Below are 26,246 nucleotides of genomic sequence, written 5' to 3'. Positions count from 1 at the left end.
GAATAGAACGTGCGTCATAGAAGCAGCCAATCAGAGCTTTGCCGCATCAACGCATTCTAATGCGGCAAAGCTCTGAGTGGCTGCTTCTATGACGTACGTTCTATTCCGCAGCTCTATTCCGCACCATGTGATTTTAGCCTAAGGCTAATCCCAGCAAACACAAAGTTACATGTAACGTGCCTGTTAGTTATAATTTCCCACTCAACAATGTAATTGTAATATAACACGTGTGTTATATTACAATTACATTGTTGAGTGAGAAATTATAACTAACAGGCACATTACATGTAGCTTTGTGTTTGCTGGGATATTTTATGTGTCGTACGACAAATTAATTAGACTTTTTGATTGGCAATAAGATAGAGCATTTCTAGAGACTCGAAAATCTCTCTAGCCTATGACCAATCGAGAACGTTCAAACAGCTTGTCGTATGACACATGAAATATTAGCCTTAGGCCGATATCACATGGTGCGGAATAGAGCTGCGGAATAGAGCGTCATAGAAGCAGCCAATCAGAGCTTTGCCGCATTAGAGTGCGGTCCCATAGAGCGGATTATGCGGAAGCGGAATGAGCGGATCACCAATTGCGGGATCATTTTAATAGAACTCTTTCAAAGATTCCGTCGAAACGGTCCTATGATTGGTGATCCGCTCGTTCCGCTTCCGCATAATTCGCTTCATGGGACCGCACTCTTAGAATGCGTTGATGCGGTAAAGCTCTGATTGGCTGCTTCTATGACGCATGTTCTATTCTGCAGCTCTATTCCGCACCATGTGATTTCGGCCTTACTATAAAATCTGAGGCCCGATTTTCGAACTCGTACGAAAAAAAATTGCTTACAAAGATAACACTGTGCATTCATAAGTGATACATAATTTAGAATCTAAAAGATGCATGCCAATCAATGAATGCACAGTATTACTTTCGTATGTAAAAATTTTTTGTACTAATTGTAACGGCCCAAGGCCCAAGTAGAGGCTACATTTCAAAACGTCCTTTTGGAGGAAAATTTTACTCGATGTAATATAAGATACGTTACGTGTACTATATATTTCGAGTGAAATTTTCATTGGATATCGCTCATTGCTCGTCGCTTATCGCGTCTAGTGTGCGAGAGCCATAAGTAGGCTCGTACCTGTCGTACTGCTCGTATGTGTGGCGCTCTTTCCTTCTAAGTAAAGACCTATAATCAAAGATGCGCCAATGGCCCCCCACCATGACTGTTATCCACCATCTTGTACCCATACGGTGACTGGATGGGAGAGGGAGCTGGGACCGAGGGCTGGGATCTGGGGCTGGGATCTGGAGTAGTGGAGATAGTAAACAATGCGAGCCTGCTCCAAGTTGTACGCAGTCATATAACAGATGCAAATTTAATTTTTCTTGTTCTTCCTGAGTGTATCGTCAAAATATAGTGACCCTAGAGTGCAGAGATTGAATTACCTTATAATTTCTGACACATATTCTTTTAACCTATACTGCTCAACACAGAGCACTCTCCCCTCTTCCTCGCCCAGCGTGGGTACGCATGGCGGATAAACCATGTGACTCAAGTGACCAATCAAAATTGTGTTCGCCATCGGCGAATCTTTGATTATAGGCACAGTATAAGTATATACAGTATGGACACTAAGTTTTTTTAGTAGTACCCAATTTTCAATGCGCATGCGTTAGTTCATCCTACCAGGAATATGGCGGCCTCTATAAGTGTATACATACGACATATAAGATTATTAGTAAATATTTTATGTACATATTTATTTACACATACACACATATACACATACCAATAATTCTATAATAAAACTAACATAAAATAACACACAATAACAATAAAATGATTAGAGGTGGGCACAGTTGTACTATGCATAACTGTCCAAATATTTCGGGACGAGTACCTGGGTTAAGCTTTTTTCGTTTCCCGAAAGATGAAGAAAGGTAAAATAATTGTTTTTTTATTAATTTATTACCTTGTTGTGATTGTCAAAGATTTTTTATACCTATACCTATTTTTTATAATATAATATATATATATATATATGTATCTATTTCCATTTGTCAGATGTAAGTTATGGTTAAAAAATTGCGGACGTACAATTGAAGTTCCAACAGAGAATTTATATAAAACATACCGAGTTTGTGGAAATCATTTTGATTCTACGATGTTCTTAAATGATTTGAAGAATCGCCTTCAATCACACGCAGTTCCAAAACTTGCAATAAATTTAAACATAGAAAACGAAAATATGGTACTCAAGTACATAACTCTTGAAACTCAAGTACATAACTCTTCATTAATTTCTGATACTCAGTTATATTCTCCATGTAATGGTGAGTTTTTAACAATTTTAAATTCTTTTTACTTTTATTAATTCTTTTAACTTTTTGGGGTATTTTTTGTTTACACTAACAATTATATATTGTTATTGAATATTTAATAGTTTAAATATTGAATAATTTATAAAGTTACAGATCAGGATGTAAACATTATTATAGATCAAGACGATCAAGACAATCGAAGAAATCAAGAAGTACAAACTGAACAATCATCTATTAGACAAGAGAAGAAAATAAAAACAGATCGCATATTATCTATTCATTCACCGCGAAAAACGAAATTGAAAAAGAAAATCCATTTATTACAAAGAAAATTACGAAAAGTTAAGGAACAATTAAAACAAAGAAAGCAAGTTATACAAAGAACAGTAAGAAGTTCTCTCTGCCAGAATATTGTGATGCAACAGATCAATTACTACCACCGTCTATTGCGACTTTTGTGAAAGCTCAAGTCTATCTAACTCAAAAACCGTCAAAGGGTAGGAAATATTCTTTTAAATTTAAAAAAATGTGCTTAAATTTATATCTTAGTGGACGCAAAACCTATGAAACTCTTTCGCAACAGTTTTACTTGCCTAGCATAAGAACTTTGCAACGCATGATTGAAAACATAAAAATTTTTCCTGGATTACAAAATAATGTATTTGACATTTTAAAGGCTAAAGTATCTAATTTTGAAACTAATCTTGATAAATATTGTATATTGTGCATGGATGAAGCGTCATTAAAGTCACATTTATTTTATAATATTAATCAAGATACGGTATATGGTTTTGAAGATTTGGGTGAAGGAAAATCAACCAGCATGTAATGTTGCGGTTTTGATGCTTAGAGGTATGTGCGTGAACTGGAAGCAACCTATAGGTTATTTTTTTCTAAATTCCACGTTTCCTACTACTAGATTAAAAGACATTATAACGCAGAGTATAACAAAATTGCAAGAACTTGGTTTTATAGTTATGGCATTTGTAACTGATATGGGACAAAATTTTATGAATGCAGCACAAGCATTAAATGTTACAATAGAATCACCATTTTTTGTTGTTAATAATCAGCAAATAGCTTTTTTGTTGACCCACCACACATTGTAAAAGCCATTCGAAATAATTTTATGAAAAATAATATTAAAGATAATGGAAAATTAATTTCATGGGAGTACATAAGAAAAATGTATGATATAGATAAAAATAAAGAAAATAGATTAGCACCCAAAATAACAGATTCACATATTAATCCCACTAATTTCGAAAGAATGAAAGTTCGTTATGCAACACAGATTTTAAGTGCTACAGTAGCTGCTGCTTTAAATAAATTAGTAATTTCCGGTAGTATTTCATCTGAGGCCCTTGTTACATGTAATTTTGTTCAAAATATGAATGATTTATTTGACATATTTAATTCATCTACAGTTTTTCATGCGGTAAAATATAAACAAGCTTTTAGTGGTAATGATTATCAAATGGAATTTTTGTCAAAAATGAAAAAATATTTAAGTGATTTAACAGTATTTACACAACAGGGATTTGATATTTCTAAGAAAGTCAGAGTAATCAAGTATTGCTATCAGAATATAAATTCCCTTTTAAAAATGTGGGATTATTTGCATGCTACTGCTACGGAAATAAAATTTTTATTCATGCGTCGTTTTAATCAGGACTCATTAGAAAACTTCTTTGGAAAAATTAGAAATATGAATGGAAATGCTTTTAACCCGACACCCATTCAGTTTTATTATTCTTTTCAAAAACTTTTTTCCGTAAACTATTGTGCGCTAAGAACAGGGAATTGTCAAAAAGATAATGATGAAATGTTAACGGCTGTAATAAACTTTGCAGCGCAATGTAAAAATATTACTGAAAATGAAGTAGACGATGATCAACCTGTACCTGTACTTTTAGATAAATGTGATTATCGCCAAATAGATATTAATGAACAAGATGCGTTTCGATATATTTGTGGATACCTAATTAAAAAATGTTTAGAAAAACATTCATGCAATTTATGTTTAAATTACAGCAAAGAGTATGTAGATTTAAATGACACGTCATACTATTGTTTTTTTAGAGCGTATAATAGTACTACTGATAATTTTTTTGGTAATTTATGTATGCCAAACAATAATTTTATTAAATATATTAAAACTTTAGAGGATTTATTTTTTGAGAACATTGAAGAATATATTTTGCAACCATTTATAGTTAATAAGTTTGTTCAACTTTTTAGGCAAGTAGAATTAGTTCTTCCTTGCCCGCATTTTCCACAAGAATATTTAATAAAACTGTTTGCTAGAGTACGATTATATTATACGTTAAAATTTATTAACAGACGATTTAAGTCACAAAATGGTCGAAAAAAAATAATTATTTTGCGTCATGACTGAAAGAAATACTAATTTGTATTCATTTATATATTTATTATATATTATGTTATTGTGTTAAACTGTTAAAGTATAATATAAATATATTTATAATTATGCTAAACAATTATTACAAATCTATTTATTTTTTTTTCAGTAACCAATTTCAAAGAAGTATGATATTTGGAGGGTAAATGTTCAATTACCAATTTCAAGAAAATATGATCATATTTAGGGCATGAAATGGTAATCTATGCAGAATATTTGTTAATTAACGACTATTTTCACAGCATTATTTCTCGTAAAAAACTGAAGTAAAAAGTATTAAAAATGTCGAAACGTCAATAGTTTACAAAATATAAGCAATGGAAGAAAACAAGATTTTTCACTAACAATACTTTGGTCAATCAAATAAATAAACAAAACAATTTTCGTTAATTAATTTTAATTGATTTTTTTGTAATACAATTTTTATTAAAATGGCTCAAAACTTGTTGATAAAATTTTTTATGAAAAATAACGCTATGAAAAATAGTGTGTTTTAATTAACAATAGCCTGCATATGTATAGTTACTTCATTCAAGTTTAATAATACGTTGAGTATTTTAAATCGATTGAAAGTAAATAATACAAGAAATAAGTATTAAACGCCGTTCATTCGAGTTCATTCACAAAATCCAGTAGAGCAATGGCAAATTCTTAGTTAATAGTTCACTGATAAAGGCGGAAAACTTTTGCATAATTATATAAGTGTATGTATAAAGAAATTATTTTCTTTGATTAATTCATTTTCTTACACATTTGCTTACGAACCAATCAATTTCTTTATGCATATAAACTTATGCAAAAGTTTGTGCTTTCGTTCTAATGACTCATATATAGCCGAAAAGTGTTCACATTGGTAATGATTCATATATAAGCATCATATATAATTCTGCCCATTTTCAACGGATTTGCATTAATCTTAATATATTCATATTTTTGCGATCACTGACTATGAATCCAGCATTAAATTTAAAAAATTAATTGAAAACATTTTGAAACAAATATGTTATACTTGGATGCATTTCCTCAAATAAATTAAAATTAAATTTTATTTACAAATTAAATCAAACTTATGTCATAAGACACAATATTTTATGGTTTTAAAATTTTATATACAATATAATATTTTTGAAATAAAATGAGTTTGTGTCTGTATATTTTATATTTTTTTACAAATTTTATACAATAATGAGATTACTATTTTTACAAAATATTATTTATAAGAATAAGTTTGTTAATATTGTAGGGCACTTTTTACTTAGTGATAAAATTCGATAACAAATCGTTCTATTTTTTGGTATTTAATAAGTAAGACAGATAGAACTGAATTCGTTTTACTAAATAAAAAGCACTTATTATTTTTATATTATTAATGTTAAGTCTGAAAAATAAAATTTGTCGTGTAATATGACCGAACAGGAAAGTGTTTACTAAAAAATTTTACTCAAAATTTTACGCTACAGTACACTTTATTTATATTACGTATAATATATTATAGATTTCCAGTGAAATTCTCCGGTTTTGGAATGTGCCCTAAGAAAATTTTTAATAGATTTTTTATTTTAATATAAGGCATTATTTTAATAGAAATTCAAATTTAAGCGCCTGTCCTACCCTGAACATGGCGGCAAATCATGTGACTAAGGACTCACTACATCAAAGATGCCGACGCTCGGTGTCCATACTGTATATACTTATACTGTGTTATAGGTCTTTAATGAGAATATATTCATGTCTCTGTCGATTCTCCTCGCGCGGACTCCGGCATATAGCACTGGGTCCCTCCATTAATACAAGCTCTATGGTTAACCCACTGATCTCATTAAAGTGGATATGGCATAGGACGAAATAAGTGTGACCAATTGAAGGTTGTAGTCTCTGTACACAATATGGCGGTGTATACGAATACGAACACAGTTTACTGTGACGATGATACGAAATTCCACGTGTAATTAATTATCTATAGACGTAGATGTGTAGCAGTTTTATCCAAAATATTACTTTTTTTATAATAAAAATAGTAAAATAGTAAAATAGTAAGATTCCAAAATTAAAAAATGTGTTTATTGTGGAAAAGGAAGTGAAAATAAACAACAAACGTTTCATAGGTGAATAAGGTTAAGTCTGAAAAGTTTAATAATAATATGTTTAATATATAATGTATCTGGATTCAAATATGTACCTCATAAGTACATAAGTATTTGTTGAATACACATTTTTATTATGTTGCTTTAAATTACAAATTTAAGTTTTAAGTGATACGTTTGTTTTGAATTCATATATTTTATGTTATAAAATATATTTATAATGTAACATTATTGTCATTATGTTTAAATAGCACAGCATGTGACTTGCAAAGTTTAATAAAGCACGCAAAATAACATTTTTCTATTACTACTTTTCTATTACTATTTTCTAAAAAACGCGATAAAAAAATTATCTTATTTTTTATTTGCTTCTATGCTGTGCATGTATATAGTGCATGTATATACATTTTATTATGTACATTATAATATTTATACTTAAATATTAAATAAATCTATGCTAATCTATGTCTAATAGTTACTTTTTTTACAAGCTGCAAGTATGGATTACTACAACACAATTAAGGACACGAGGACAAAATAAGCTATAACAATACCCTTTAAACTTATTTATAAGTTTAGTAGTAGTAGTATTATTTATTAGTAAAATTATTTAACAAGATGGTCATAAATAAAAATTTACGATTTTTAGACACCTGCAAAATTTTATTTTTTAATCTTTTATTTATCCTCTTATTTAATAAAATATTTATATATTTTGACTCAATTTATACATAAAAATGTTATATATTACCAAATATTTTTTTAAATATTACAAAATATTTGTTATAAAGTCACTTACAAATGTCACTTACAATTATAAAAAAATACATAATATTAAATGTTATATGTATGATATAAAACAATATTATAAAAATTCAAATAAACACCCAGGTAGCAAGGTGACGTTAATACGACGTCAATAATTCGTCATTTAAGGTCGCAGACGTCATGTTACCAAATTAAGACGTAATAGTAACATCATTTTTTGACCTATTAATTACGTCAGTCATTTATCCATTCTACAACGTATTTCCGACGTCATATTCTTGACTAATTAATAACGTCAGTTAATTGATCATTTTACGACGTATTAATAAGATTTTATTAGTGACTAATTACTGACGTTAACTATAATTCTTTGTAATAATTGACGATTTGACCTCAAATGACAAATTATTGAGGTCTAGTGGATGACACCTTGCTACCTATAACTATCATTATTTAAAGATTGGTTAATAAACAACATTATTAAAATTAATATAATATTTTATATAATTAATACTATCAATATTTTAGAATCATCCCAGGCAGCACATAATATTTTTGATAAATATTTATTAATATTTATTAATATTTATTTTTTCAAAATATTATATAAATATTTTACACATATTTTATATATACGAAAAAAAAAAATCTTTATTCAACATATTAAAATATAAATTAAATATTTTATATAATATTTATGATAAATAAAAGATAAAGATTTGTATAAGTAATATTTTGTAAATATTTATAAATATTTCATAAATATTTTTATAATACTTATGATAAATCTTTATGATTTGTCAAATCTAAGACCACAAAAATATTTATAAAATATTTAGATAAATATTTATAAAATATTTAAATAAATATTATAAATATTTTATAAATATTGCGTTTTGTCTGAGGTATAATTTAGCTTTATCAAAAGAACAGAGCAAAAACATATTTCTATAAGTTATTCCACATATTATTTTGCATATGTAAAAATCAGGAAAAAAACTGTAAATTTATATTTATTTATAAAAATATTAGTTAACTACAAGTTTCATGTTTCTCGCATCTATTGAACTGATCTATAACAAATATGTATTCATGATCATCAAGTGTTCATGGATCATCACAAAGGGCTAAGTAGCGTACGATCTTCGAAGTCAAGCAACGTCGACGGCGGTTCAGAGTTGGATGGGTGACCGCGGAAGTTAGGCAATTCCAAACGTGACTATGGTGTGGTGGGTCGTGATATTTGTTGAGAAACAACGTAGATTTTTTTTTACATTATAATTATGTTATTTCGATATTTTCATAATGCAAGTACTGCATATATAGGACATGTACCCGAAATATTTTCTAAAACGTCAAAATAACGGCTTTTACTACCTGGGATAGTCATAAAAATGACGTTAAAATGTCGTCTTTATTAAATGTAACCTAAAAACCTATGTTTTTTCATAAAAATAACAATAAAATACCGTCAAATGTACGATACTAGCTTCTTGAAAATGACGTCAATAATATGAAAATAATGACGTATTTTTGACGTCAATATATGACGTCGTTAAGATGAGACAAATGTACGTCAGTTTTACGACATTTAGACGTCATTTTATCTCGACATTATGACGTCTGGTTCGTCATAAAATGACCAAAAAATGCCGTCAATTAGACGTCACCTTGCTACCTGGGGCACATTCCAGATGAATATTTTAGAACATTTCAAATTACTAAACATATACATTTTAATATATTTTGTAAATTAATTAATTTTTTAATTCATTTTTACTGGTTACATTATAATCATATTTTATATTTTTACAATATATCTTATTTAACACATATATTTTGTGTTAGTCATTCAAATTTTCCGCCAAAAACGTGTACGCTGACTACAACTTTAATGTTTTCCGGTATTCTATTGGTCACACTTTTTTACCTTAGATTATTAGGGTATGCCATATCCACTTTAATGAGATCAGGGGCTCTATTCTTGAATTCATTCGCAAGAGAAACGTATTCGCAAATTCTGATCTTACAGAAAAGTTGGAAATTTATTGGCTATCGTATGGCTATTAACCAATAAACTTACAACTTTCTGTTAGAGCGAGTATTTGCGTATACGTTTCTCTTGCGAATGACTTCAAGAATCGAGCCCCAGGCCGGTCGAAAACGCTATGGGTCTGTTCGCGTCACATGCCCCAACATGCTCCTATTCACCCCAACGCACTCCAATACGTTGATTCCGATGACGCCAACCTATTAGAATGCGTTGGAGTGAGTAGGAGCATGTCGGAGCATGGCGACGCGAACAAACCATATGAGACGCGCTCATTGAGAAAGAAGGAAAATGGCGCTATCCTGTGCGAGTAAGTAATTGTGAGAATATAAATTAAAATTTACAATGCAGTTAAATTTTCTTTTTACTTATTTTATGTGAAGTTTGCATGCAAGTTTCCACGATGATATGTAACGTGAGATTAAGTTGTTAAAAACTAGAACTTATTAAGAAAAATCGTCGAACATAACCTAGAGACGCTTTACCGTTAACAAATAATTGTGATGAAATAATACTAATATATAATAATAAATTAAATAGTAAAATAAATACTATAAAAAGCAAATTTTTCATGGTACAATGGCCAATTTATACCGCGCGACCTGACCTATGCTCTAACTTATACACCGGCCTAAAGTAGGCTACTAATAAACTGTTTACACGCGTTATGTTGTGTGGCCTAAGATGGGTCAGAGATCGTCAAAAAGTGGCCTGACCCAAACAAGTCTGCGAGCGTTTATACCATTGTGAACTATCGGGTTGGGTTGAATATAGTGTATAGGTTGCGGACTGAACGTATGGTGTAAATGTGCTCATTATTACACTTATATTGTAAATTATATAATTATTAGCAGTTATTAAAGAGATTGAAAAGTAATTTTTATAAATATACAGAGAAAGAGGGACCCGTATTCAGAACGTGTTAACAAAAATGTTAGTGCGTTATTATCCAATAGAAGAATCTGTATTATAAAAAACAGATTTTTCTATTGAATAATAACACGCTAACATTTTTGTTAGTGAGTTCTGAATATCGGACAGTGTGTAAATTTGTGATATATGTATTATGTATATCTAACATATCTTTTTATAAGTAAGATTTATATATATTTGTGCAGAAATAATTTTTCAATTTTTTTGTTATTGTTACTTGTTTGTTTGTTATTGTTACTTGTTTTATAATGTGTTAGAGATTTTATATTATTTTTTTGTGTTTTTTGCTAAAAATAAAAATTCTTTTTTAAAAACTATTTTTATTTTGAGGGGTGAAAGTTATCATGAATCTTCGTCATAAAAAATATTTTTTTAATAATTAAAATGTTTAAATTTTAATGTATCTTTATCTCAAGATTTGGCAAAGACGATTACAAGTTATTTCTAACTTTCAGTATCTAATGAAGTACCAGAGCATCCAGTAATATCTCCAGTCTCTGGATCAATATTTGAGAGACGTCTTATAGAAAAATATGTGACTGAAAATGGAGTAGATCCTATTAATGGCAAAGAACTTGCTATTGAGCAACTTATTGATATTAAAGGTAAATTTTTTGTATTTATTTACTTATTTTATGTCTTTCTACATATCTCTTTTTATATATTTATTAAAATTTTTGTTACAGCTACTCCAATTGTCAAACCCAAACCACCAAGTGCAACTTCTATCCCAGCAATATTAAAAATTATGCAGGATGAATGGGACGCTGTTATGCTACATTCATTTACGTTGCGACAGCAACTCCAGACTGCGAGACAGGAGTTATCTCATGCCTTGTATCAACACGATGCAGCTTGCCGTGTAATTGCTAGATTGACTAAGGAAGTCACTGCCGCTAGAGAGGCTTTGGCCACTCTCAAGCCACAAGCTGGAATTGTTCAGGCTACTGCAATCCCACAACCTGTACGTTATTGGTATCTGATTATTCTTTATTAATTTTGTGCACAAGAAGAAATATTAGAAACAGGTATAAATATGAAATATTTGAAATAACAAAATTTGGGTTAGAGATTAAACGTAATGTATAATGGAATAAGATCTGAGACATGTGTCGCATAAGATTAAGATGTTTACTATTAGGAAAAATTGGGGAAACTTGGAATTTTCTTTTAAAAAATTATGAATTTTTATGAAGTTTTATTGGTACGTATTCAAAGAAACTTTTGCAGGGATTGCACTCTTTCTTTTTTTCTTTTTCCATTAATTTTCTCTTTTTTACAATAAATTCTATAATGCTCCTCTATTTCCCTCTATTTGTGACATGGCATCGATCGTGTAACTTTTTCTAGGAAGGAAAATAAAAAGTAAAAAGTTTCATGTGAACTTGTGATCATGTAACTCAACGAAACGTGGAAATTAGTGATGGAAAACTATCGATGTATCATTGATAATTATCGATAGTTTTAACTATCGAAAATTATTGATGGTATTTTTGCAATTATGTTGCAAAATATATATTGATAGTTTTCATGTTTGTTTTATTTTTTATTGTTATAAATACTATTACAAAGGTAAATTTTAATAACAATAGAAGCAAAAAAGCAAAATATACACAAAGAAAAAAGATTTGTTATCAAAGCTAAAATTTAGCTATGACAGCTAAGATGTGTCTTCAAAATAAGGACAGCTAATGTTGTTTCTGCCGAAGCTAAAATTAGTTATTAAAGTCTAGTGCCTACAGTAAAACATATTTGCTGCTAAAATCAAATGCTGTTTAGCTGAAATTTTTTTTATAAAATTTTTTAATTTTTGTAATTTTATTATAATATATTAGCAAATATAATAAAAACAAATTTTTTTTTATTAAAATTTTTTGTAAAATATAATCAAATCATAAATTTTTATTTTAATCACATCCTTTTCAATTTTATTAATGTCCTTAAAAACTTACTAACTTATATTCAAACATTTTTTTAAATCCTGTATTTATATGTATAATTAACTTGACAACAATTTTGTAAACGTTATGTAATACACAAAATACGTTTTATAAATATACTATCAAAAACTCGATAATTATCGATAGTTAAATATCAACCTATCGATAATTATCGATAGTGATGACTATTGATGGTTTTTCATCTCTAGTGGAAATATGAGATTTTTTTACATGAACTTTTCCACCATCAAATGTGCTGGCGGAAAAATGAAAACCTAGTGACATAACTAGTTTTGTAAACTGTTACTTGGTAATAACTTAATTAATTAATACCTTAAAGCAGAGAATTTGCACAATTTGCACATTTTGGCCGATTTCCGAAAGTCAACGCCTACTGCTTTTCCCTTTATCATGAAATCTTAGTTTGACAACTGCATAAACAAGGCGCACTAGAGTAGCTTTGCTTATGCGGCTACTTTAGGTAGGACACATCCAAGGTCCGTCGATGGACAGATAGTGCTAAGTAAGGTCTTCCCATTCGCTTCAAGCTATTTGGACCAAAGATAATGACAACTTATAAGCTCGAATGCTGTAATTTACACACACACACACACACATACACGCACGCACACACGCAGCACGCACGCACACACACACACACACGCACACACACTACAGATATGACTCGCACTAGTACAACTCCGTGTCCTAAAAATGGCTGACCATGCGAAGACCTTACTTAGCGCCATCTGTCCATCGATAAACCTTGGGCACATCAGTATTGCGAGATATTTCATATCTTTAACTAGCAAATGTCAATGCTTTAATTTTAAAATTCTTTAAAACTTATATTTATTTCTTTTAAATAATTAATTCAACAAAACAAAGCTTTAATTCTCAATTATTAATTATTTATGATATAATAAAATTCCTTTAGAAAAAATATTATTAAAATATATTTGATTAAGTTTCTTAAATGTTCTGAAGACACAAATTAACCCTTTGCCTACACACCTTATTTTTCTCCCGATTCGTATACACAGGGGTTACCCCAAAATTTCGTTGACTTATATCTCCAAATATATTTAATCAATTTTAACTTCTTTTTTTTTAATTGAAAGGAAAAAATCTCAGAATTATGATGGTCTTGGGTGAAAAGTCGAAAATATTAAAAGAAAAGGGATTTTTTGAAAAGAATGAGAAAGGAACGAAAAATTTTTGTAAAAATTTTCCTTTTTTTCAAATACCCGTATTTATTAGAAAAAAATAGATAAAGTAATTAAAATAATGATTAATAGAAAGGGAAAGAGTTGTACTTTAAGAATCTATCGTCAGTTTTTTTATTCTCTTCAAAAAATATATTTTGCAATGTGAATTTAGTAAAAAATGAATGCAGTTCAAACACAATAGTAAAAGAAAATAGTATTTATTTAATATTTATTTAAAAAACATAATTATTAATACACAAAAACATAATTAATACAAAAAATATTTATTACAAAAAATTTTATTTGTTATAAAAAAAATTTTTAATTTGTAATGTTACAATTGCAGCATATTTTCGCAAAGTGATCGCGATATTGATAATATATATAAGTACTGTATGCGTAAATGATACGTAATGAACAAAAAAATAACTTACTTACCCTTCAAATTTGGAACTTCCATTTTTTGTTACGTTCCCTACACACGGGGTAACTGTAATCTTAACACACACTTTCGATGCTCCTACTTCTGTTGTTTTCAGAACATTGACAACGCCTAAAGAGGAATAAGTAGAGCACAGTTCAAACTCCCCCTCCCCCCCTCCAGTCCCAGCGCCCCCTTACTAAATACTTTTAAGTAGAGGGCATTTCAAAATCGACTGGGGTTACCGTAACTCCATGTGTAGGCAGAAGGTGAATAAGTAATTGGAAAATTATACAATTTTATGAGATTTTTTAAATAAAAAAATATGAAAAATATTATTTACATCATATAATCTGTTGAATTTCTTTATACATAATTATATTTTTAGCAATAAGTTTTTCCGTCATCTAGGAGGTACTATTGTCGATGCTTTTTTTAAAGTAGTATCTTCTAAGTGTAATAGTTAAGTTGAATAATTTAAAATTAGTATCAATATATTACTTTTTATTATTATTATTTTTTTAGTGTATTAGTTCTACAGGACACCACTAAAAAAAAAACGCGTCGATAATAGTGCCGCCTTGGGTGATGAGAAAACTTATTGCCAAAAATATAATCATAAATAAGAAAATTGAATAAATTATACAACGTAAATAATATTTTTTATAAATATTATATATTTTTAATTATAAATTTCTTATAAAATTGTATAAAATTTTAATTATTTATCAATTTGTAAAAAGTATTTGGAACATTTAAAAAACTTAATCAAATATAATTTAATACTTTTTTACAGGATTTCTATTATATCATAAATAATTAATTGAGAATTGAAGCTTTATTTTGTTGAATTAATTATTTAAAAAAATAATTATAAAAGTTAAAGAATTAACGTTTAAAATTGAAGCATTGACATTTGGCAGTAAGGATACGGAATATCACGCGATATTGATGTGTCGTACTTAAGGTAGAGCAACGCGCGCCTTGTTTATGCGCATAGACTTACTAGAATAGACTGCTTATGAAGGTAGTGGGGGTATCCGTCACTGAAAAAAGGATAACTGTCCTTAAGATGAGGTTCTATCTCTTTTTAATGCAGAATAGTGGGGAAGCATAGCGACCAATAACGGTGTCAGAACGTGAGCGTGTTGTCATAGTATGCGTGTTGTCGATGTGAGCTTCATGTGAGATCGGATAATCAAAACGGATTCTGGGGTTAATAAGTCTAACGTGTGAATAATTTTATTTAAACAATTGAAGTAATGGTGTTGAGTTGCTGCGTATGCGAAGTAGAATATGAAAAAGACTTTCCTCGCTGCTACGAAGTTACGCCCACTAGAAAAAGATAGCAACCCATATTAACGACAGTTATCCTTTTCTCACAAGGAAACCTCGCGAACCCGAAAATTCTGATTTTAATGAAACTTGGCATAAATGTAGAGGGGATAAATACATAAATTAAAAAATTTTTAGTTGGTGCTTATAAACGGTTTGAAGGAGTGAAACCACCCTTCAAAGTTGAGACATTTTTGCGTTTTCTCGATATATCTCGCAAACTAAACAAAATATTAAAAAATGTTTCATACAAAAGTTTTACAGCATAAATACCTCCATTTAATTACGCTGTTTATTTTTCGAAAAAAAAAATTTTTTTTTAATTAAAATAAATTTTTAAAATATATAAAATTGACTCTTATGTATATAGCATTTATAAAGTAATATACTATCTTATATACTACGTTTTATTTATATTATCTATGTATATATTATGTATGTTATATATTATCTATGTTATAATACTATACATTTATATTATCTGCATCCCCATCTTTCATTTATAGGCTTTTATTTATTGATGGAATATGTATAATTCGAAATAAAATAATTAACATATTAAGAACATTCGCAACATTTATGTGTAACATTATGCTTTGCTTAATTAAAAACAATCTAACAGAAAGATCAAGCACACGTTAGATGTGATACTGATGTACTGATCAAGCACATGTTAGACTTGATACTGATGTGAAAATGACGCGTAACGTCATTAATAAAGATACCAAACTTTTATTAATACGTGATTTCCTTTTCATATATGATACATACCGTGACATGACAAGTATAAAACTTGAATGTGAAATATGTGACGTAGACAGAATGAACACTGTGTGAAAGCAATGTTATTACTCTAATATTGCGCAACTGTTAGACAAAAACTAATACAGTGATGCAGATAATATAAATGTATAGTATTATAACATAGATAATATATAACATACATAATATACACATAGATAATATAAATAAAACGTAGTATAAGATAGTATAATTATTTTATAAGTGCTGTATACATAAAAGTCAATTTTATTGTATTTTATCATATTATTAAAAAAAAACTTTTTTTCGAAAAATAAACAGCGTAGTTAAATGGAGGTATTTATACTGTAAAACTTTTGTATAAAACATTTTTTTATATTTTGTTTAGTTAACAAAATATATCAAAAAAGGTAAAAATATCTCAACCTTGGAAGGGTGACTTCACTCCTTCAAACCGTTTAACTTTATAACACCAAACAGAAGATTTTCTGATTTTAATGAAACTTGACATAAATGTAAAGGAGGTAAATACTTCTTCTTCTTGATTTTCCCCAGATGGATCTCCGACCCAAAGCAAGGGTCACAGTACCACGGTTTATAAAGGTTTATGACCTATATCAGACTCTTGGGGAGAGTGAGTCTGATAATTTGTAGATCCGATTGATCGTTAGGGTTGTTTTCAATACAATATCGTTCTTGATTTTTTGGTTTCGGTAAATGGTAATTTACCCTTTGATTTGGTAAAGTTCCTGGTTTAAAGCTCGATTTGTAGTATAAAAGTATTTCATATGTTAATCTTACAATCTGAAATAAACTCAATTAAGATCTTGGCAACGTTCCTGTTCAAATTATTAACAACATAATTTAAAGAAAAGGGGGCTTGGAGGCCCGCGGCAAGCAGCAAAGCCATAAATTTTGTTCTAGCAATTTCATGCAAAGGGCATGACCACAAAATATGATTTAAATCCTGAATATCAAAGCCGCAATCACAAGCAGGAGAGTTTACAGTTTCAATTTTGAAGAGAAAACTTCGTGAATAAGCATAACCAATTATGATTCTATTCAAGGCCGTAGAGTCCTTCCTTTTAAATTTACATTTCTTTTTCTTTAAAAAATGCACATCAATATCAGAAAGGAATGACATGTAGTTAGCTCCGGTCCCAACATTGATTTCCGTCAAAAAATTATCGTCTATCTTTTTGTAAGAATCTAGGATGGAGGACAAAACCTGCTTATAATCCAGTCTGTTAGTAGGAGCATTTGTCAAAGATGCTGCCTCCTTTGCCGCAGTATCAACAATTTCATTATCTAAAATACCCTTGTGCGCAGGGCACCAAGTGAATCTGATAGTTTTGTTCAGTGAGAAAGCTTGCGATAGTTTAGCTTTGATGTCTCTTGCAAGATTACATAAGGGGAAAGGGCGAAAGTCGCTAGACTCCAACGAACAAAGACAGCTAAGTGAGTCTGTACAGATGTTAGCATAATTGTAGTTACTATAAATGACAAAATTAATAGCTTTTAAAATAGCAAACGCTTCTGCTGCAAAAGAGCTAGTCGAGTCTCTAAGTTTAAATTTGATGGTTAGACCCAGACTTGGGATCCAGATTGCACAGCCAACCCTGATTGCAATGTTAGTGAGAACAGTTCGAGAACCGTCTGTAAAAATATTTATTTCCTCCAAGGAATAAGATTTAAGTCTAGTGAGTCCCAAAAAAGCCCGATTAGGGTTTCCGGTAGATAAAGCTATTCTGCCGGAGTTTGTATCAATATTTGGTTTAAATTGATTTAAGTTTAATGGATAAGAATAAGCGGGGTGAAAATTCCAAATATACAAAGAATCTGTATATTTATATATGATATTAAATCTACCAATAATAAATGGGATATTTCTGGCAGCAATGCTTTTTGTTTGTACTAGACAGTTTAGATATTTTAATTTATTTATAATCTTAGATTTATTGAGTTGAATAGATTTACAAATAAATTTATCGCATGACTGAGTAATTCTTCTTTTAATTGATGGTTGACCAGAAAACTTCCAAACCACCCTGTTAGGGGTAAATCGTGGGATTCCCATAGCCACTTTATAGGCAAGTCCTAACAATCTTTCTATGGAAGAGAAGTATGTACCTGCAGAGTTTATATACCAGAAGGAGCCCCATTCCAACTGTGCCCTGATCGAGGCGTTGACGAAATTGATACAGTGTACAGGGTTGACACCCCAGGTGGATCCCGCAATCCATTTTAGAATATTTATAAATTTACTTGCTTTATTTTTAATCGAGACTATATGTGCTCTCCATCTAAGGCTAGTGTCCATAGTAATACCCAAATATTTTATTTGTCGGCTTATATAAATCGGATTATTATTGAAATATAAAAATTCCGGAAGAGTCAATGATTTTTTCCTATGAAAAATAATTAATTGTGTTTTAGAAATAGAAATATATAGATTCAAGGTGTTAAGCCAAACTGAAAAATTATTAAGGGCAAATTTAAGGTTATTCAAAATCGTTTCATGTGATTTGTCAATGGAATAAATTATAATATCGTCGGCATATTGTAGAGATAAGCAATTATGAGGGATGTGCATAAGACAATCCTTGATGTATAAATTAAATAATATAGGGCTCAAAACTGAACCTTGAGGGAGGCCTTTAAAAAGAGAGCGACAGCACAGAAACTGACCGGATTCATAAAAATTAGCAGATCTAGAACCTAAGAAGTTTATAAAAAATTTTTTATATCCCTCTGGAATTCTCAGCCCATTAATGCAATTAAACAACGATTGAGGAATAATATTATCGTATGCACCCTCTATATCTAAAAAGAGAGCGCCTAGCATTTCTCCTTTCATGAAGGCTTTATATATACCAAATTCAGTAAAGATAGGCAATCCTCTCCCGATTTGCCCCTTCTAAAGCCACATTGAGAGTTAGGAAGCAGATAGTCCAATTCGACAAACCTATCAAATCTCTTGATAATAAGTTTTTCTAAGATTTTGAAAGTGGCGGATGCCAGAGAGATTGGTCTAAAACCTTTGTTACCGGGTTTAGGTATAAGAGTGACGTCATATTGCTTCCAGGACAATGGGAATGAACCATCATTTATTATTGAGTTAAAGGAGAGAAGTAAAGCATGGAGAGCAGATTTTGGTAGTCTCTTAAGTAACAGATTATCTATAAGATCGGGTCCAGCAGCCGAGCCCGCTCTAGAGACATTGATTGCGTCACATAGTTCGTACATTTGGAACGGGTCATCGAAAACAGATACCGCGTTGAGATGTATAATGGAAGAAAAAGGGTACTCACACCAAGGTGGGGCAACTTTATCAATAGCCAAGTCAATTAGATCTCTCTTTGGGTTATTAGAACAGTCTTTGGGTTGAAAGAAAAAACTATTTTTGAATTTGTTGATTGTGTTCCAAAAAGTTTTAATGTCGAAATTGAGGCCAATTTCTTCAATAAAATTTTTGAAATTTTGCGATTTTTTCTTAGAAATAATTTTTCTCGTTAATGTGGATGCCTCACGATATTTAATCAAATTGGATCTATTTGGTTGGTTCTGCAATAATTTAAAGGCTTTTGACCTGTTAAGAACAGCCATAGAACACTCATTGTCCCACCATGGTTGGCTGACCCTGCTATGGGAGGGAGTAGGACGATTTACACACCATTTACTGTTACGATTATTAAAAAATTTTATATTACCTTCTCTATCCACTGATCTAATGCCAGCCTTGTAAGCACAGTTAATAACTCCTAAATACCACAGCTCATAAATTTCTCTTCCAGATAAGTTGGATAAATCAGTATATTTATTAAAGTATTCATCACAATATAATGTAAAAAGTGATTTGTCCATATGTAAATGTAGCAATTTAGGACGGTTTTTATAAGAGGAACACGGTTTGTCTCCATTAGCTTTTATTTCAATTAAAATGGGCAGATGATCGCTTCCAAGCGGGTCATCGAGAAGAGACCAATTACAGACAGATCCAAAAAGAGAAGAGACCAATGACAAGTCTGGAGCACTAAAGTATTGAGGGTTAGCGGATATCCTGGTAGCCGACCCATCATTCAAATATAAAAGATCAGAGACCCCAACATCCGCAAGAGCCCTACCACAGAAGTTTGAAATCGAGGAACCCCAATTGGAGTGTTGTGCGTTAAAGTCGCCACATATAAGTAAAGGGTCGTGTGAACACAACTGAGACAAATGGTTAAATACAGATCTCCACCGATTTTTATTAGTGTTGTTAGAAGGAGGATTATAAAGAGAGGCAATAAACAAATAGCCAAACGAAAGTTTAACCCTAACCAGAACTATTTCTATATTGTAAGAGGAGGGAAGTGTTAAGTCGATTAAAATGGGGTCGAGCTGTCTCTTGCATAAGACTGCAACACCACCGCCAATGATATTGTTCAATCTATCATGTCTGAATGTTATATGATTTTTGAACGTAAAGTATTTATCTTCCTTTAGCCAAGTCTCTTGTAAACAAACCAGGTCATAGTTCAAAACCAAATTTGATATTTCCGCAAACTTACCATGACTACCTCTACAATTCCACTGCAATACCTTGATCCCCATTGTAAAAAGAAAGAAGGAGAGACCTGGGACAAAGATGTACAGTAAAATATAAGCGGTCAATTTAACAAATCAAAGCTAAGAATTAAGGTTATAATAAAGTTATATTTATAGGCAAGATAGTATAAAATATAATATACAGGTATAGAATAGAACTAAGTGATATATAAAAACTATAAATAGAGTGTGTAATTAACTATAAACAATTTTAATCTTAATATTTAAAATTACAAATATATTCAAGAATCTCTTCTTTAAGATTAGAGAAATTCTTGTTTGCTCGGATTATCATATATATATCATTCAAAATGAGACCTACATTTGGTTGTTTTTCAATTTGTTGAGAATTTTCATGTGGATTAGATGATAGGACATTTCTGTTAGTCAGTGATATTCCCCCAAGGCTAGAAACAGATTCGCTAATATTTGAGAATTGTGAATCTTTGTAAAAATTTTTATTCTGATAAATATTATTGAGACCTGGGTTATGGTTAAGGTTAGATAAGGAATCTTTATGAGAGGTAATAGTTTTTTTATTAATATTAAACAAGGAATCATAGGAATTATGAGATCGAATAGTTGGATCACTATTAATACGTAAGCGTTTGGGATTGTTTCTAAGAACCTTAATATCCTTTCTAACAGGATTCTCACTAATTCCCGGCTTGTTCGCAGAGGCAACAGCCGGATTTTGAGATCTAGCATATGTCCTTGATTTGTAAATTGAAAGGTCAGGTCCACCAGAGGACCAGCCCTTGAATGCGGCTGACTTAAAAGCATTTTGTGCCATCTGAGGCGAGGTTATACTTTTAGCCTTCATCAGCTTGACAGCGTGTCTCTTGTCAGTATTACAATAAGACATTATAGTATTAATTGTCATAAAATAACTAAAAACCGGGCAAGAGGTATCAAAAGCATGGTGACCACCCTTACAGTTGGTACATTTAACCGAGATACTGTAACAATCCTCGGTTTTGTGTGCCTCATTACATCTGCTGCAAGTAGTGGTCCCTCTGCACGCAAATGCAGAGTGACCCCACCTGGAGCAGACGAGGCATCTTCTGACTCTATTGATAAAAGGCGTAACGAGTCGCCTAACTCTCCAAATATTAATTGTTTTGGGTAGAAGTGACGACTCAAACCAAATTTTTATCGTCTGGGTATCAATCAGTTCATCCCGGTTTAAAGGATTTCTTGTTTTAAGTCTTTCAATTTTGTATATTTTAGTAGGTTCTCCGGACCACGTAATGCCATTCAATATATCTTGAATAGATAGTGAAGAATTCACATCCCGGATTATGCCAATTCTATAAATACAGAAATTCGGAATATAAGCAACAGCATCCTTGAAGAATTCATCAGAAGATTCAACTATTTGATTGGCCTCCGAAAAGGAAGAAAAATTGACCTTGATTATATTTTTCCCCAATCTATTAATATCTGCAATGTGTTGGAATTTTGTACATAAAGTTTTTCCTAAAATCATAGGGTGTAAATTTCCCAGATTACTATTCTCAACCGTACTCTCCAAGTGTACCACAAAAGGAGGGAGACTAGATGATGTAAATCTATTCTCTCTCTGGGTCTCAATAAAGTGTCGACGGGCAAGACGTTTAGTATTTCCCGAAGATGTTTGATTGTAGCCATTGGATTGAAGGGATGATTCAGTTCCCTCAATATGAACTTGAGCAGATTGAGAAGAGTTCAGTATCACAGGATTAATCTGTTGTTCTTGAGACATAACTAGATCCTGGCTTCCTACAGAAGGCTGAGAAGGAATATTGATTGTGTTGTTGATAGCAGGAAGACTCAATGCGGAAGTGTCCAATTGTTGAGCCTGTGTCATAGTAGATTCGTTGGTTGTGGATTCATAAGAGTCCAAGGAGATTTCCCCCGCAGAAGAGTGGCTACTATCCGGTGAGACCTCTGAGTGAGGGCGTTTAGAGACACCCGTTATATTGTCGGATTGAGCGGTGGAGTTAGGAATATTCTGATTTTTTCTTTTTTCTTGTCTTTGTTTTTTTCAAATAGAGCCCACCTTAACAAGGACAACAACTATAATTTTATCAAAAGGAATTCAAAATTGCATTAATGAGCCGAGAAGGAAAAACGGACATGAATCATAGGGACAAATTCACAAATTTACTAATAGTAAGCTCAAGCTCACCACTAATCAATACTATGCTTACCAAAATTACCCTGTAAATAAGCAAGAGAGACCGCGAATAATAGTTAATAATCAAAGGTATATGATTTTATATAAACGCCGGCTCCAGTTGCCGCCAATAGAAAGTGAAAACATTAGTCAGATACACAAATACAACGATCACGCCGCAGAAAAATGCCTGCAATAATATGTGTTATTCATAGATCATATGCCCTTCGAAGGCAATCATGACTGTTCAAAAAGGAATGTATAAAAGTCATGTAAAAGATAAATTTGTTGGAGCAGCAAAATACCAACAAATTTAAGAGTAGTAACAGGTCTATCCTCAATCCCAAATTAGCAATGATAATATACTCAATGTCTCCGATCAATCAACGATCAAAGTCAATAAAGTATTTAAATCTCTACTCAATGTCGGATTCAACATTAAAGGAAAGATTGACCTTAACATTAATTAACTATGATAAGTAAGTTTAAATAACGATTGTTAATCAAAATAATATTCGTTTAGATTGCCCCGAAAACAAGAGAGATCGTGGGCAATCAGAAGTATATAATCTGTATACAACCTGGCTTTAGTTGCCAGAAACAGAGAGTAGTCAGAAACACAGTAGCAATAATCACGCAGCAAAGGAATGCCCCCAATAACATGTACCATCCACAGATCACATGCCCAACAGGCACCTATGACTATTTGTGAAGGAATGTATCCAATTCATATATACAATAAATTTATTGGAAACAGGAAAATATCAAAAAAGAACTTAAAAGTAGTAACAGGTTTCATCCTCGATCCCAAATTAACATTAATAAAGTATTCAATATTTTCAACCAATTCAGAAGATCAAAGCAAATAATAAATTCAAATTTTCACTCAAGGTCGGATTTAACGCTAAAGAAGGAAGATTATTCTTAATATTAATTAAGATATGCAAAATTAATCAATTGTATGCAACAAATATAATCAAAGTATTTATTTAAATGGATGTCTTAGTATTAGTTATTATAAGTGTGAGACATTAATCATCCGCAAGTTATATAAATGATAGTACAAATAACTGGAACGAACAATATCTTCATTCTGAGCTTAAAACAGCGCAGAGAGCAGCAAACACATTGCAAAGGGATGCTCTTAATTAAGTAAATTGTCTACCAACAGCATGACTCACAAAAAGCTATGTGTTTGTTGTAAAAGAAGGTCTAAAAATTACAAATATCAAATTTATGGGAGATAGAGACACCAATAAATTCAAAGCCCCCCAAAAGCAAGGAGTTTATCCGCAAACAGAAAATAATACTAAAAATAAAAGGAAAGACTGACCTTTGTATTAGAAATATATCTTATACACTTATAAAATATATAAGAGAATCCGGATTAAATTTTAAGATTTTTACAATGATCTTAAGCAAGAAAGGGGTCAAATAACGTATGTACAGTGCAATGCTTGAACATAGGAATTATGCAAAGATCAAATAATTGGAAAGAAATAAGCCACCAACGGAAGCAGTTATGAAAATCAAGTAAGCAAGTCGAACTTTTAGTGCAATGGAACTCACCATATTCCAGATTCCTGTGACATATTATATCTTTCCCCATCTATCTCCGTATATGATTGATATCAAGATAATAATCCTTGGAGATTCCTTAGATTCAACCGGGAAGTCCACGTGAGACTGATGCAAAATGGCGGTACTGCGTTGTTCTTAGATCTTGTTAGAAGGATGATGCAATCCAACTCGTAAGATGAAGATACATCCTCAATCAGTGACCAAAAAGAGGTTATGCCGGTTATTCATATCCGTGATAATTTACATCGATCCAATTAACTCCAAGTATATTAGATTTAAAACCACATTAAAGCCGATCCATTAAATTGTTGAGAGAACCAATAATGATAACGATTACAAAAGGTATGAACTCTTTCAAATAATGATATACACGTCCGCACGGATCGGCAGCCAACGAGCGAATCAGGAGGTAAATACATTAATTTAGAAATTCTCTATTTTGGTTCAAAAACTTGAAGGGGGGAACCACCCTTCAAAGTTGAGACATTTTTGCGTTTTCTCGATATATCTCGCAAACTAAACAAAATATAAAAAAATATTTCATACAAAAGTTTTACAGCATAAATACCCTTATTTAACTATGCTATTTATTTTTTCAGAAAAAAATTTATTTTTTGAAGGAAAAGTTTTTTTTTGAAAAAAAAATTTTTTTTTTGAAAAATAAATAGCATACTCAAATAGAGATATTTATACTGTAAAACTTTTGTATGAAACATTTTTATATATTTTGTTTAGTTTGCGAGATATATTGAAAAAACGCAAAAATGTCTCAACTTTGAAGGGTGGTTTTATCCCTTCAAATTGTTTATAAACACCAACTAAAAATTTCTAAATTCATGTATTTACCCCCTCTACATTTATGCCAAGTTTCATTAAAATCAGAATTTTCGGGTTTGCGAGGTTCCTTTGTTAGTGACGGATACCCCCACCACCGTTTTTCCACCTCATAAGCAGTCTATTCTAGTAAGTCTATGTTTATGCGATTGTCAGACTAGGATTTTATGATGAGGGAGAAAAGAATAGGCGTTGACTTTCGGAAATTGGCCGAAATGTGCAAATGTGCAATCATGGAAGACACTTAAAGTTTTGAATTTTTAAAATAGCCACATTTAGTTGAATAACTGGTGAGTTATTGTCTCATCAAGATTTGACGTTGATTTGTTGCTTTAAAAGTAAGAGCCGATTACGTTCGACTGCTCGCAAGATGTTTTATTGAGCGCTCCTATTGAAACTAACCAATCACAGATGTTGGTTTATATTTTAATATTTTATATTATAGTAACATTGTGTTATCTATAATTGTTTTTTTATTAATTACAATCCTTATTTTATAAGAAATCTCCCTTTTTTTAATCCAGATTTTTCTCTTTTTTCTTATAATAAAAAAATAGTATAATTCCTGTTTTTAGAATTTTACTTTAAAATTTAAATTTTTGGACAAAATTGTTAAAAACATTTATTTTTTAATACAAAATGTCGACATTGATTAGCAATAAATACTGCATATGTATCCATATGTTGTATACTCATCCATTTACATATTTTCGTGTAACAATTTTTTATAAAAAATAGAAAAGAAGACAATTATTAATTAATATACATATACACTAGTATATTTTTCTAAATTGATGTTGTATATATGACGCTGAAACTGGCCGCCCGTCGAACGATGCCA

General features: G+C 30.8%; 2 protein-coding genes across 5 annotated transcripts in view; both read left to right on the top strand.

Annotated features, from left to right (window-relative positions):
• The first annotated feature begins 1,588 nt into the window (after positions 1–1,588).
• LOC118644405 (THAP domain-containing protein 1-like) lies at positions 1,589–6,331 on the top strand. 3 transcript variants are annotated; one of them, XM_036282926.1, is made up of 4 exons: positions 1,589–1,941; positions 2,066–2,334; positions 2,476–2,819; positions 4,854–6,331. In XM_036282926.1, exons 1-3 carry the CDS (start codon positions 1,841–1,843, stop codon positions 2,781–2,783), a joined length of 678 nt encoding a protein of 225 aa, XP_036138819.1. In that variant the 5' UTR covers positions 1,589–1,840; the 3' UTR covers positions 2,784–2,819; positions 4,854–6,331. The 3 variants fall into 3 exon arrangements, with proteins under 3 accessions (XP_036138819.1, XP_036138817.1, XP_036138818.1); XM_036282924.1 differs by having other exon boundaries at positions 1,590–1,941; positions 2,470–2,819; XM_036282925.1 differs by lacking the exon at positions 4,854–6,331 and having other exon boundaries at positions 1,590–1,941; positions 2,470–4,329.
• A 3,568-nt stretch (positions 6,332–9,899) lies between these two features.
• LOC105831373 (pre-mRNA-processing factor 19) overlaps positions 9,900–26,246 on the top strand; it is a 210,192-nt gene continuing 193,845 nt past the window's right edge. For both annotated transcript variants that reach the window (XR_004962215.1, XM_036282922.1), the window contains exons 1-3: positions 9,900–9,956; positions 11,035–11,184; positions 11,266–11,543. Coding sequence is in view for 1 of the 2 variants with exons in the window: in XM_036282922.1 (XP_036138815.1) it covers positions 9,938–9,956; positions 11,035–11,184; positions 11,266–11,543 (447 nt within the window). In the remaining variant the exon portion in view is untranslated. The remainder of the gene's footprint in view (positions 9,957–11,034; positions 11,185–11,265; positions 11,544–26,246) is intronic.

Source organism: Monomorium pharaonis, chromosome 2, assembly GCF_013373865.1.
Source record: "Monomorium pharaonis isolate MP-MQ-018 chromosome 2, ASM1337386v2, whole genome shotgun sequence".
In the NCBI taxonomy this organism is placed as follows: domain Eukaryota; kingdom Metazoa; phylum Arthropoda; class Insecta; order Hymenoptera; family Formicidae; genus Monomorium; species Monomorium pharaonis.
This window is presented reverse-complemented; position numbering and strand designations above follow the sequence as displayed.

Excerpts from the sequence above, each read along its gene's own strand:
- LOC118644405 (XM_036282924.1), top strand. The coding sequence starts at position 1,841 with ATGATTAGAGGTGGGCACAGTTGTACTATGCATAACTGTCCAAATATT. Across the intron at positions 1,942-2,065 it reads TTCCCGAAAGATGAAGAAAG|ATGTAAGTTATGGTTAAAAA; the intron begins GTAAAATAATTG and ends TCCATTTGTCAG. Across the intron at positions 2,335-2,469 it reads GTTATATTCTCCATGTAATG|TTACAGATCAGGATGTAAAC; the intron begins GTGAGTTTTTAA and ends TAATTTATAAAG.